The sequence below is a fragment of the Vidua macroura genome, chromosome 9 (assembly GCF_024509145.1).
Source record: "Vidua macroura isolate BioBank_ID:100142 chromosome 9, ASM2450914v1, whole genome shotgun sequence".
Taxonomy (NCBI): Eukaryota; Metazoa; Chordata; class Aves; order Passeriformes; family Viduidae; genus Vidua; species Vidua macroura.
This window is the reverse complement of record NC_071579.1, coordinates 6,697,049-6,711,568: the sequence shown is the minus strand read 5'-3', so window position 1 is coordinate 6,711,568 and position 14,520 is coordinate 6,697,049. Positions and strand designations below refer to the sequence as shown.

Sequence of the window (14,520 nt, the reverse complement as noted above, 5' to 3'; positions counted from 1 at the left end):
GAAGGCAGATACAGGTCAGGCTGTCCTGACAAGGAAAGCATTCATTACCAGAGCCTTCAGCAGAACAGCTCTTGGACAGCAAACTCACGTGCTTTTTTACATTCTTTTAAGATTGTATTGGTTTGAAAAGACAGGTGTCTGCTAAGGAAGGCAGGAGCCTCCCCTGAATATACTGAAATGCAAAATGTAAACCCCCTCCCTCAAAATTATTATAATTTTGAAATTAAGGGGCTCTCAGGCAAAGATACGGGAATAGGAATAACAGTTTATTAGGGAAGAAAATAAAAATAAAATAAAAAATGCAGAAATACAAAACAACCACTGACAGAGTCAGAACAGGAGCTGACACCCTGTGGGTCAGGGTGGTGGCAGCAGTCCCATTCCATGGTGGCTCAGCCCTCCTGCAGTGCCAGCTGTGCTTCTGCTGGAGCAGGGATCCTGGACAAGGGTGGAGTTTTCCTCTGAAGCTCCAGGGCTGCTGGAGATGGGCCTGGGCTCCCTCTGGGAATGCAGTGGAGAAGAAAGCTGCTCCTCTGGGAATGCAGTGGGGAAGAAAACTGCTCCTCTGGGAATGCAGTGGGCAAAGGCTGCTGTGGTGTCCCAAAATCTCACATTGTATCCAGGTAGGAATACCTCCCCCTGGGCAGAGCATCTCCCCATGGGATGATGGAATTTTCTCAGCCATGCAGGGACACTCACTGGCCATGAACAGAAGAGATCTCCTGGAGGGAGGATTGGTTGTGAGAGAGATAAAGAAAACTGCCCAATGAACAGAAGAGAACTGCCCACCTTTAATAGATGGGGATAGAATACACACCCCCAGCTAACCTAAGACAAATATTTAGGCTAATTTTCCTACTGAGGAATCTCCAAAGGAGATTTTTCTCCAGCTCTGAGTTAGTTTGCACTCGATGTTGACAAGATATGAAATCAAACGTTAATGTACAGGTAATGACTGAGAAATTGCATGTTTGCACTAGTGGATTGCGGTTCATTAGCACACTCCAAGCACAAATCCTCATCAATCACTGCATATTCACCACGGCTGCTCTGCTGATTCCCAAATGGATTGCTTTACTGGAGGAAAACATTATCTTTTATGCCATGGTCATGTTTCTGTGTTTAAAGCCTTATCAGGAGGTTTCCTGTCAGACTAGGGGCTTAGAGGGGGAGGGTTTTGTTTGTTTTATTTGTGTTTCTGGCAAATTGCTTGCAGGTTTGAAACTGATATCAAGTTTTGTCTTCATCTTGATTAAGTCTTCCCATTTGAACATTAAGACAAGTTGCAGTTTGTTCACAACTGTTTATTCTAAAACCAAGCATTCTGATTCACCCTTCTAAGAAAGAAATTTAAACCAAAAAACGAAGTCTATTTTTAAATATTACTTTTTTTTTTCTTGATTTATCTCTGCACTGCTGCCATCTTCCTTTTCCAAGGACCAGATGGCTGCTGAATTCCACCTCAACATGGATGCAACTTGTTTAAATACCAAGTGTTTAAAATACCAAGATCGTTGCTGACTCACTGTGGACAGATGAAATAACCAAAACCTGGATGTGGCAACAGTCTGATAGCTTGGGGGGAAAGAACCTTGTTATGCTGTAGGCAGATGAGTCAGGAAGGCTGAAGTCTTGTTTGAACAGGGTTCTATGGCTTACAGTTTTAGCAAGATACCAAACAGGCAATTAAAGACATTTGTGAATATTCTAGTTAATTAATATATATGCCAAAATTAATCTGTTACATTGTGAAAAATTACCCTATTTCCTGCCAGTTTACCATTCCTGTGCATGTTTCTCTGTGTGTTACATATGCACACATCTTTCGTTTTCAATGTTTTAAGTCTCATATTGGCACTTTTTCACTGCCATTTAAGAAGCCAAGTAAAGAGTATTTATTAAACTCAGTGTTCTTCTTGCTGTGCATACTGGAGTTTACAGACTCTGATGAAGTCAAAACTTGCAACTAATTCTGATATTCACATAAGGTAAGCTATCATGCTGAGAATGGAATGTTTCTTTTTGGTTTGAACCTACAAATGCATACGTTTCTGATTTGATTCACTTAATTTCTGAGGCTGCTTATGCTGTCATGACATATCTTCTATTTAATTAAACTGGTTCTTACTTAGGCAGTAGTAACTTTGGGCTGTTTAGATGTGTTTGCAACATGTTTTTCTACTCTGCAGCAGTTTTTATGTCAGTGTTATTAAAGGACCTGTTCAGAGAAACATGCCCCAGGGAGTTCTGAAGAAATGTGTCCATAAGAGCAGGACAAACAAAGAAATGGAAAAAACATGAAAACCAGCAGTGATTTTTTTTTTTTTAATGATTTTTGTTTTTTATTTCATAGGATTTATTTTGGGGGTTTTGCCCAGATTTTTTCTCTCTTTTTTTTTTTTTTTTTTTCCTTTTAATATTGGGCAAAGTGAAAATGAAGAGTTTCCACTTTCTAGTTATTGAACTCTTTGACAGGAGATGCAATCTGGTGTTCGAGTTATATTTAGCCTGTGTCAGTACTGATGGTCTGCATCATCAGAGCATGTGATTCCATGCAAAAGCAGCTCACTCAGGGGACAGGAGGCAGAAGGTGGAGGGTGCTTGCAGAACCAGGATCTCTGCATTCCTTATGCCAACTTTGCTCTTTCTTCAAAAAGAAAATAACATGACTGCAGGCAGCAAAATAAATGAGTGAAGAGAGAAGGAGACAGATGGTAAAGCATTTTTAGTACTAATAATGGGAGCTTCTAGAAATGCCACTTGCAGTGTGAATCACCACCTTCTTACATATATTTGCTTTATTTTAGGGGAAAATAAAGAAAACCTCAATTTCATACAGTTTAAATAATTGTTATGTGGAGATTAATTCATGAGTGCAGTAGACCCTTTTTTACAGTCCCATTTGTTTGATACATCTACTGTGAGATACCATGACTGATTTCACTGGAACTTTTGTGGACATTAGGTATATAATCACCTTTGAAGGTGTGGATTTCAGGACCCCACACTGTATAAACAGAGTTACCAATGCAAATATTGTTCATGCAAGTATTGCATAGATTTTCTCAGATGTGTGATATGCAGGAATGAAGAAAACACTACTCAGGCAGTCTGAGAGAGGCTTCTATCTCATGAATTAATAACTTAGTGAGAAAAAAGACACTTTAAAACCTCTTTCAACCTAAGGAACATCAGAAATGTTGGTACTGTTTTTAACAGGGGAGACAGGTGTTTATTTCCTACATTTTAGTTGTATGCCTTTTAAAACTTCATATTTTACTTAACACATTTTCTCCCAGACGAGAGCACAGAAGGTTTTCCTTAACTGCCAAAATCACAAAGAAAACATGTTCTATTTTTATTACATATAAAATATATAGATATTTATAGAGACCACAATTCTTTCTCTAGCATCCATTTGTTTCCATGTAAATTTATATATTCTGCATATCCACATCCAGCTCCGGGCCTGTAGTGACAAGACTGAGGCAACTCTTTTGACCCAAAAGAAGGTAAATTTGGATTTGTATAGAGACCACATTTTTTCATTACGACAGCAGGGAGGCCCTGGCACCGGGTGCCCAGAGAAGCAGTGGCTGCCCCATCCCTGGAGGTGTCCAAGGCCAGGACCTTGGAGCTTGGAGCAGCCTGGATTAGTGGAAGGTGTCCCTGCCCATGGGCAGCGCCTGGTTTTGGAATGAGATTATCTTTAAAGATCCTTTCCAACCCAAACCACTCTTAGGTGCTATGATTTCTACATACATTCTGTGGATGTATGTACTTACATAAATCCAACTATTGAATGTGTGACTGAATATTTGCAATAATTTCAATAAAAATTAAATCTAGGTTTTGTTAGCTATTTCTGTTGCTCCTTAGGACAGAATCATGTTGTTACTGTCTGCTCAGAATAGGTAGGGAATCTGATTTTAGTAAATTGAATGTGGGCATGCTTTCAAGTAATATAGTTATTAAAATCAATATTTTTTTTCTCCATACATTCAGATAGGGGAAAAAAAATCTGAATTCTTAAGAACAACACCAAAGTATAGCAAATACAGAGGAAAAAAGCTATCTGGAAACCTTCTGATAGAATGTCTCCAACTTATTTTCATAAAAAAGATTTGTTAAGTCTAATTTATTAAACTGTCTGCTTAGATATTCTCAGGGCACCTGAAAAGCTGGGGCTGTTTTGTGAAGATTAAAAGACTCCATTTAATTCTAAAACATATTTTTCCTCTACTGTGATGCAATCCCTTGAGGAGTGTGGTATTTCCATTTGATGGCTGCATCAACTTCAGCATCCCAATTACATCACTGATTGATTTTTACCTGGTTTTGCACAAGGAGAATCAACTTCTGAACTAATCACTATGAGCTTGCTAAATGGGCAGCTGGAAATTGCAGTGCACAATGTGTAAGACAGAAACTGAGCTGTTTTTCATAGTTCTGAAAGAGAAAAGGGGAGTTTGCTTGGTTCTCTGCACTTTCTGAACATCAAGTTTCACCTGAAGATAGAGGGAATGTCCAGGATCAAGTTACTTGGTATTAAAGGCAGTCTCAAGCTTTTGGACGTTGACTCTACACTGGCACATAGAGATCCTGGAATCAGCTGTGTTATGGACAGTAGGCTGATGGGAGTGGTTTTATGGAAGTCAATTCACTGTTGGTTCCTGAATACTGGGTAATTTTAGTGGCTCTGAGTAATGGCCTTTTATTACTATTTTATTTTCTCAGAGAGTTTTGATCATTGCTAAGCCTGGACTGAAACATGAGCTCAGCTCCACAGACAATAAACAAACCTCTTGTCATTCAGGAGTGAAAAAATGCAGTTTTTTTTCCTATGAAAAAATATGAGGATAAAATTGGAGCCTGTTGAAGACAGAGACCAAACTCTTCTTGGTAGCAGTGAGGGCAGGATTTTATCCACTGGTTTGATTCTTCCCTATAATGGACCAGCTCATTCTTAGACCTGTTACAAAACGTTCACAGAAGATGTCTGGTGGCCTGACAGTATTTGGAGTCATACAAATTCCTGTTCTTTTTCAAATCCAGAACTAAAAGCATATTCTACTAAATCTCAGTCACATGATAATAATAGGAAGTGATACTCAACATAGATAGAATCCTCTGAGGCAAAAGGACCTTTTAGAAAGTTAAGGATACCCACTTTGTAAGTAGTCCTTCCTTTTCTGGAGAAATACTGGAAAGGACAGACTTTTCCAGGAAGGCAAAAAAAATCCAACAAGCCAACCTCCCAGAGATTCCCCACATAAATCCCTTCTTAATAAGTTCAAAAGTAACATTCCTCCCTTTGGTGAAGCTTTAAAATATCCCCAGACTTGTTCCCATATTCTCTGCATAGTCAATGCTCCAATGTTCAGAACTGTGGCAAACAAAATGACATCAAAAAAGCAGCAGCAGGCCTTTATAGATGGTTTTTTGACATGAAGCAAATGCAATTCAATGCTGACAAATGCATGGTGTAGGAGCTTGGTTGCCAATAGAATAACAAATAGAAAAAGAATTAAGTGTACCAGCCTGAGAGGGCTGAAAATCATCTTAGCATGTACAGACACGCAAAGGCTTCACAACCCCTTTGCCCTCTTCTTGCTGTGTCTAGTGTCAATCTTTTTTATTGTTATTTGGCTTTGTCCTCTTAAAAAAGCCTTTGACTTTATTTGTGTGTGTTTGTTTTTGTGTTCCCTGTGCCCTTTCCCTTTCAGGACTGGGTGAGCACAGGTGACACAATGCACAGTCTGGCTCAGCTGTAACTGCCCTGGGAGGTTTGATACCCCACACACCAACAGCTGAATATGGCTTTAATGCACTCTCACTCCAAAAGCTGGGTTAGACATGGCCTCCTCTTATTTACAATGACACCATAAGAGTGTGGTCATTCACAAATAACAATGTATTTGCATTTATTTCAAATTCAACCTGCATTCTCAAAGCCAAGCTCATGCGATCATGTATTAATCACAAGAATTTCATTTTCTTAGCTGCATCCTCCCCTGTGAGGCACTTCTGCTTTGCAATCTTATCATACATCAGTCAACATAAAACTACCAAAGAATCAGGTCTATAAAATGCTTTAAACATAATTCTTGTAATAAATAATTTTCAATACTGTAAGAGGATGAATCACTGCAAAAAGGAACTAAACATTTAAAAATAATCACACCTGTCTAGACTACAGTCTAGTGAACTCTGAGATGCGTAAAACTGTGTGTCAACTACTATTATCCTGACAGGAAGTGCTGGCTTTGTTAAAGATAATCCAACCTAATATATCCTGCTATTGGGATATCCAGGCACCTGCACCGGGGCACGGGCTCGGGGCCGGCAGCAGCAGCCCCCGCAGCAGGGGCACAGAGCCGGGCAGCGGCCCCGCACGGCCCCCGCTGCGCCCCCAGCCCCTCGGCCGGGCAGCTGGGAGCTGTCGGGGGGCAGGGGGCAGGGGCAGAGCTGGGTGCTGTCCTGCCAGCGGCAGGGACTGAGGAGCAGCCCTTCCCCGAGCTGGAGAAAGACTGCCTGCTGCAGAGACTGGCAGAGGAGAAGAGCGGGCAGAAAAGTCAGAGCAGTGCGGAAGAGAGGCCCCCCAGGCCCCTCACACACAGAGCGTGGGAAGAGCCCTGCAAGCTTCAGCCGTGCACAGAGCAGGGCCCAGCTGAGCCCCGCAGATCCCATCCCCAGAGGACAACGCCCGCAGGCCCGGACCCCTTAGAGCGCTGCCGCGTTCCCAGCCCCTCGCTCGACCGGCTGGAAGAGCTGGGGCTGTGGGCAGGGCCGGCAGTAATGGCGCTCCTTGGAGAGCTAGGGAGTGAGGAGAGGCACTGGTCCGATGATTGCCAAGACTGGAGTGCCGGGGAAGAGAGCCTGTCACAGTCTGCTTCTAATGACCCAAATAAACTGGAGTCTTACCGCGACCCAGGACAACTCCTAAAACTGTTTCTCCAAGACACAGATCAATCGGTGTCCCATGGGGAAGACAGGAAGACTCAAGAGTGGTGGCTGAAGAAGAGAAATGACATCTGCACCCACACCATCTGGGTCAACCCCCTCTACCCTGCCCTCGTGGTGGAGCCCGGCTCGCTGGAGGCAGAAGAGGCAGACTCTGACCTGCCCAGCACATCTCCTGCCCCAGCAGCTCCCACGGACACCCAGCCAGCAGCTGCTGCCCTGGCCAGAGCTCCAGAGGATGAGGAGCAGCAGGTGAGTGCCACTGCCCAGGCACAGGAGGTGGCAAAGACAGCAGCTTCTGCTGCCTCTGGTGCGCAGGCGGCAGCAGCAGAGAGCCGGGCAGCGGCCCCGCACAGCCCCTGCTGCCCCCCCAGCCCATTGCCCAGCCAGCTGGAAGATCTCGGGCAGTGGGCAGGGCCGGCAGCCATGGCATTCCTGGCAGAGCTGCGGGGAGAGGAGGGGTCCTGCTGCGAGGAGCTCAGGGCTGGCCCATCCACAGGGTGGGCAGAAGACACAGACCTGAGCAGGAGCGCTGAGGAGGAGAGCACCTCAGGGTCCCTCCAAAGTGAGACATTGCCAGAAGACACACCAGGCAGGATGACCAGGGAAGAGATTGGCTTGGTGTCCCTGCCACTCAAGGGCCTGCCCAGGCCTGGCAGCAGCTGCAGCACATGGGGTGGCAGCCCAGCCTTGCCGGGCTGTGAATGTCTTGGTGCTGCACAGAGGGGAACGGTGTGGGCTGAAAGGCTCCGTGTTTGCCAGGCTGTTCAAAGGGAAAAGGGAAAATCCTCCTGAACTCAGCCAAAGGGACCTGCAGCTCATTGAGGCTGGTGCTGAGCTCCTCCAGCACCAATCCGGTGCTAAGGAGCTGAGTCATGGAACCCCAGAATCCCAGAGTGGTTTGGGGTGGAAAGAACCTTAAAGCCCATCCAGTGCCACCCTCTGCCATGGGCAGTGACACCTTCCACTGTCCCAGGTTGCTCCAAGCCCTGTCCAACCTGGCCTTGGACACTTCCAGGGATCCAGGAACAGCCACAGTTTACATTAACATAAAATTTATATTAAAGCAGAGATGTTTTTGTGGGTTTGTAATGATTTCAATTTGTTTTCATCTTGATTTCATGTATAATTACAAAACTAAGATACTCATTGAAATAAAATTTGCCAAAAGGATCCAATGTTTCTCTAAGTTGTGGGTTCTTAGAACTAAAATACTGTAATTTTCAATTGGAATATTCAGCTATATGTAAAATATACCAACAAAAACTGCTTTGCACTTGGGTAAACCAATTTAGGACTAATTAAGTTTAATAACCTCTAAATGCTAAGTTTTCTGCAGGAACAGCAAATCCATTTGGTGGAAATTTTATGGCAAAACTATTTTTTTCCCCAGAAAACACATTAATGATAAATTTAAAGTTTGAATCTTCCATCATATCACATCCTGACTGGCTAAACTAAAAGTGGCACTGAGATGAGAAAAAATACTTTCATTATATTTTTTTTTGTTGAGGCATGTAAATCTTTCTGGTCATGAGAAAAAAGAATTATCATTTTCATCTTTGCTAAGAAGAATAACATAGGAATTAATAAAACTTTCTCAAATGATCCCAAGTTGTTATGGATAGAACATTGGAAGTAACATATGTAAATGTCTTTTTCTGAAAAGTACCGAAACAAAAAAAAAAAAAAAAAAGCAAAACCCAAATAACGGCCCAAATACCCTAATTGAGTACATACATAGGCAAATGGTTATTTAAATTCTGGGAGCCATTACACTTATTTACAGTTACTCTACATTTAAGTTCTACAAACATGTTTTCACTTCTATGAAAATTATAGAAAATTTGAATTTTATATAATAAGAATTTCCATCCAAAATTCCTATAAATACTCAGAATATGTATTACAGTAACATAACTTACTTCATTAACAATTAAATAATATTTAAGCACATAGTCAAGCCTAAAGCATAAATGTTACCCAGAAAAGGCTAAAAAACAGCTGAAAACCCACACCGTAAAAGCATCACATATATCTGGGAAAAAAATAGCTGTTTTGACAGTTTGGTTTTATAAAAGAGAAGAAAACCTCAACCGTTTCATTAATTCAAAAAGAAAGTTTATTCTTGAAATTTATAGGCTTGTTTTAATTGTTGTGGGGTTTTCACCTATGCATAAAAATATCATTTTGATTGGTCAATAAAGAGTCTCAAAGCTCTTGAATCGAAGGGGTTTTTTGTGATAGTGGATGAGGATGACATCTGTACCTGACATTTCCCATGGAAATGATATTTCACATTTTGTTGAGCTTTTAACATTACAGTCATCAAATTTAATGTCATTTGTGACACTCACTCAAGAGTGAGACTAAGTAAAGCCTGCAGAAAATGTACTTGATTAAGGAAAGTGGTTTGTTAGCCTGGAGAGATAGAAAACTTTCACTTCCATGGATTGGCTCTTTATTTCTTTCTTGTAGTAGTTAATCTTTGGCAGACACTTGACAGAGCTTGTTCTAATATTCCTCCAATGAATTTTTCTATCATTTTCTTTTCAATTTCAAATAATCTGAAGTTTAGAAATGCTTGGTGTACTCCGATTTTATGGTTTATATTTATAGAACATGAAGTAGTCCCTGTATAGTCATGTGTAAACCAAATGAAAAAGCTTTGTTTTCTGAACGGTTATGGCCCAATCTTCAGGAATTCTGCACTGAGAGGCTGGAGCGTGTCCAGGGAAGGGAAAGGGGCTGGGGAAGGGCTGGAGCACCAGGAGGGGCTGAGGGAGCTGGGAAGGGGCTCAGCCTGGAGAAAAGGAGACTCAGGGGGGACCTTGTGGCTCTGCACAGCTCCTGACAGGAGGGGACAGCCGGGGGGGTCGGGCTCTGCTCCCAGGAACAGGGACAGGAGGAGAGGGAACGGCCTCAGGCTGGGCCAGGGGAGGCTCAGGTTGGGCACCAGGAGAAATTTCTTCCTGGAAAGGGTGGTCAGGCCTCGGCAGGGGCTGCCCTAGGCAGTGCTGGAGTCCTCATGCCTGGAGGTGGCCAAAAAAGCACGTAGACATGGCACTTCGTGATATGGTTTAGTGGGCATGGGTATATGTGGTCAAAGGTTGAACTTGATGATTTGGAAGGCTTTTTTCAACATTAATGTTTCCATGATTTTGGGATATGTGATCCCACAGCTCAGAGCTCTGGGCTTTTTCCCCTCATGTGGCAATTTCTACAAAGTTACTTTATGGCTTTGAGCTCAGCACTGGCACTTCCCAAACAACGTCCTGATGAGCTGAGTGTCCATCCACTCCCTGCAGCTTCTGCTTAGCACTGATCCAAGTGACCTTTGATGAAGTGCCAGCAGGAAAGGGTCCCACCCTCTCCACTGTAAGGACAACCCAGCAACACCTTCAACAGGTTTTGAAGCTGTACCTCCTAACTTTACACATTCCTGTGGGCAGAGGGACAATTTTGCCATTTAAGCAAATTAAACAAGTCGGTTTACAATCTAAAGCATAAAGCTGAGATGTAGTCACACTAACACACCTTGAGTATGACTATGTGTTACTCGGGGTAAGAGCTGTGTTACACAAAACCACGAGACTGACATTCATGAAGAAACTACTCATTAATTTTTAATACAGTGCATTCATTATTTCATTCATTTTTCCTGTGATCAGCATTGAAGTAACTGATTTAAGATTGACAGATAAATTGTTTCTTTCCCTCTTCTTTCACTTTTGCAAAAGTGTGACATTTGGTTCCTATCCAGATTCCTCTAAGGCATCATAGTAATATACATGACTGACAGAAATTTTTCCTTGGTTGAGCTTTTAATAAAAGTGGGATCTTGACACATTTACAATATTAAGGACCAGCATTCACTTTTTCTTTCTTTTTCTTTTTCTTTTTCTTTTTCTTTTTCTTTTTCTTTTTCTTTTTCTTTTTCTTTTTCTTTTTCTTTTTCTTTTTCTTTTTCTTTTTCTTTCTTTTTCCGTAAGGCAGTAAAATTCTATTTTATCTCCAGCTTTCTTATTTTATATATACATATATATATACACACACACACAAATCAAATCTTTAGAGCCAAAGAGCTTTCAGCTTTCTGCAAGTTAATCAATAACTATGCCACTGAGAAATCTTAGAAATCTGGACTACTTCTACTATTATATCAACAAGCATATGCTGTTTACTAAGTCTAACTGCAAGCTGATTTTAAAAGACAGGGTAAAAGCCACCCAACACAGCATCTGTTTATCAGTAGATTTATCATTTTCCCATTTTGTTTCCTATGTCTTTTCCACCTAATTGGTATATTTCTGAATTCAGAAAGGCAAATCTGCAGATTCTGTTGCAAGCAAATTACAGAGCAATACACAGTGATATAAATTGTTGTCCTTAGGAGATATCACAAAACCACTCGTCATTCCCCTGGTTCCAACACGAAGTCCACATCTCCATTCCAAACCCATGTTCACCTTTCCTTATCCCCTATTTCCCTAGAACTGAACAGATGCATTAAGTGCACTGATAAAGTCTGGTTTAAAAATTAAGATTAAAGAAAATACAGAGAAAAATCATTTCTATGTCTTTCTGAGATAGATATACAATGAATATTCCTGGGTTATCCACCTTGTGAACCAAAAGATAAACAGAAATCAGGTGGAAAGACGAAAAATTACAAATCCAAGGAAAATGGGAAAAACTATTACTCAAATAATGGAAACTTGGAACTCAACCAGATGTGTATCTGGCATTTCCTGTTATATTGCACTGGTCTAAAGGGAACCAATCTGTGTGATTTTGCCATTTTGAAGATGACCTGAAATCATTGTCATCATCATCATCGTCATCATCGTCATCATCATCATCATCATCATCATTTCCCAGATGTGTTGGAAACCAATTCCAGCTTACATACCAGATTTGAGGAAGAGAACTTGTAGTGTCAGTTCAAGCTCTGAATCAATTAATATGTTGCCTTCCTGTGAATTTGAAAATGTGTACAATATCTTCTGTTTGCTACCAAACTCTTGCATTCTGGAAGGCATAAAAAGAAAACAAAAATAATAATACTGTTAAATGCCATTAAAGCACTCAGGATTATGGATTATTGGGCTATTTGGGATGAATCTATGAATCTTTTGCATTTTTAATAATTATCCATCATAGTCAATGTAAGTTTTCTGTTGAATTCAAATAATTCTGGTATCCTGCCAAAATCTATAAGGAATTGAAATTAAAGGCTTGAGCTAAGAGTGTATCCATCATGAATAAATAATGTTAATATATATAAATAAAAATATAGCATATATGTATATTTCATCTGCAACTGAACAACACTTAATTTTAGTCACTCTTGACGTAGTAAGAACTTGAAGGGCTGTTATAGTTCTTGTAAACATTTCCTAATGCAAATCAATGTGACACAGCAATCCACGACAATAAAATGCTTTGAACTTCAGCAGGATGAGTTCAGTCAGAGACCTCTGAAAGGTTGGGTTATATTAGGAGATGGAAGTTGAATGGCAATGCAGAAAGTGAAACACTGGTTCTGAAAAAGAATAAACAATGGGCTCCCTGAAAGTACAGATTAGCCTTAACTCTGAAAGAATCAGAGAACCAGAGCATCACAGAATGATGGGTTTGGGTTGGAAGAGACCTTAATTATCAGCTTGTTCCACCCCCCTGCTATGGACAAGGAATTTTCCATGTGGATATATAACTGTGGAAAATTACACTCACCTACAGCTTGGAGCAGTCTTTATGATTCCCTATATTTAAATTAAAACCCCAGGACATTTGGTAGCTGCCAAATTGAAATACGAACTCCAAAAGTACTTCTTAAGGGTGCAAGATGTGGTGGGGAGTGCAATAATCAGATTGGTTTTATATCAGAAGGGAACAGCATAAAGGACTTCCTAGCAAAGTGCAAGCTAAAAGAATCTCAGAACCTTTGGCTTGCTTGTTTGGGGTTTATTTTAATATCTTAGCATACTTTCATACATTTCATACACTGTTTTGTTGAGCAAATTTCATAGGCATTTTGAAGTGTTTTAAACTGTGAGCTTATTTAATGCTGAAAAACATCATCTGTGTTCCAGAACCTTAGAAGACCTGAGTTTAAAAGAACCTGGACACCATCTGGACCCTCCCACTGATTCGACAACCTTTCTGGATAACCTGCTTCTATATTCAAACAATCTCACAAAGTAAAAGAAAAAAAAAACAACCCAACCTGAAATTTACCTTATGTTTAAGTGGAATTTTCTGTATTTCAGTTTGTGCTGATTTGCCTCTTTTTGTGACACTAGGAACCATTGAGAATAAAGAGTTTGGCTACTTTGATGCCACTGCCCTCCCTACTTGGAAACTACACGAGTGTTTTCTAGTGAAAAACAATAATGAGAACAAATGCAAGGAAGCAGTGTGTGAAATTGCTTCTGGTATTTCATCATTCAAATGTATAAACTGAAATGATGAGGCTCCAAGCAGGAGGGAGAGTTGAATGCTAAGGGAGAAGACAAGAGTTATGAGAATGAGCAACAACTGTAGTTGTAGATATATTGTTTTTATTTTTCAGTATTGAAGCTGCAATGTTGTATTATTGCCCTACTTGAGGAGACCATGTATTACAGAACCATGACAGACATTAATCTGAATTTGGGAATAGGTGGCAGCTGTGGACACAGACAACTGTCTTAAATGTATCAAGAAAACGTCTGAGATTGAATAAAATGTGACCCGAATGCTTGAAAATAGAGCAAAGCTTTAAAGCTTGAAGGTCATTAATTGCTATATAGATGAATTCAGTGAGGTTATGACCTTCCCTACAGAGGTGCTGACAATGAGCACCTCCCGCTGAGGGAAATGAGAAAGCAAAGTTGTTTTCTCTCCCTACAATCAAAAGAATTATTCATATATTAGTTTCCAGATACTGATTTTTGCTACCAGATAATAAAACATAGACCATTCTCCCTTTAATTATTTTACCTATAACATTTCATGGACAAAAGTAACTTCTAATAACAGTTGATACCTTGAGCAGATTTTTCTTTTTGTTTTACATTACTACATAAAATTGGTGAGACCATATTGTCACCCAGGTCTTCTCTGACACATAATTTTATTTGTAATTCTGACTAAGCAAGGTGCTCAAAATAGACAGAAAAAGAAGGGGGAAAGTATCTTTCTATATAGTAGGAAATAAAAAACTGCATAGAGTTTGTACTTAGTCATCAAAGGAGGAAGTTGTTGAATCTTTCAGAATTAAAGTGAAAGGGAAAAAAAAAAGCATTGGAAACATATCACTGAGTCAAAAGGAAAAACTGATAACAAAATCCTAGAGGTTATCTGTGATCAACTCCTTCTTTTAATGCTTTATTCAGTTCAGATATGTGTCAAAAGCTTTGGGTAAAAAATATTAGAGCCATTCCAAATGTATTCTGGAGGATAGAAAGCAAACTCATAATTTTTATGCTGGAAAATGACCAAATTTTTTACATATTGCCAAAAAAAAAAAAAAAAAAAGGAAATAAAAATTACTTACCATTATATCATGCATTT

At 40.4% G+C, this 14,520-nt stretch overlaps 1 protein-coding gene across 1 annotated transcript; it reads left to right on the top strand.

The window, feature by feature from the left end:
* The first annotated feature begins 4,523 nt into the window (after window positions 1–4,523).
* Window positions 4,524–13,302, top strand: LOC128811474 (uncharacterized). The gene is made up of 3 exons (XM_053985132.1): window positions 4,524–4,626; window positions 6,488–7,215; window positions 13,059–13,302. Exons 1-3 carry the CDS (start codon window positions 4,524–4,526, stop codon window positions 13,113–13,115), a joined length of 888 nt encoding a protein of 295 aa, XP_053841107.1. The 3' UTR covers window positions 13,116–13,302.
* The last annotated feature ends 1,218 nt before the right edge of the window (window positions 13,303–14,520 follow it).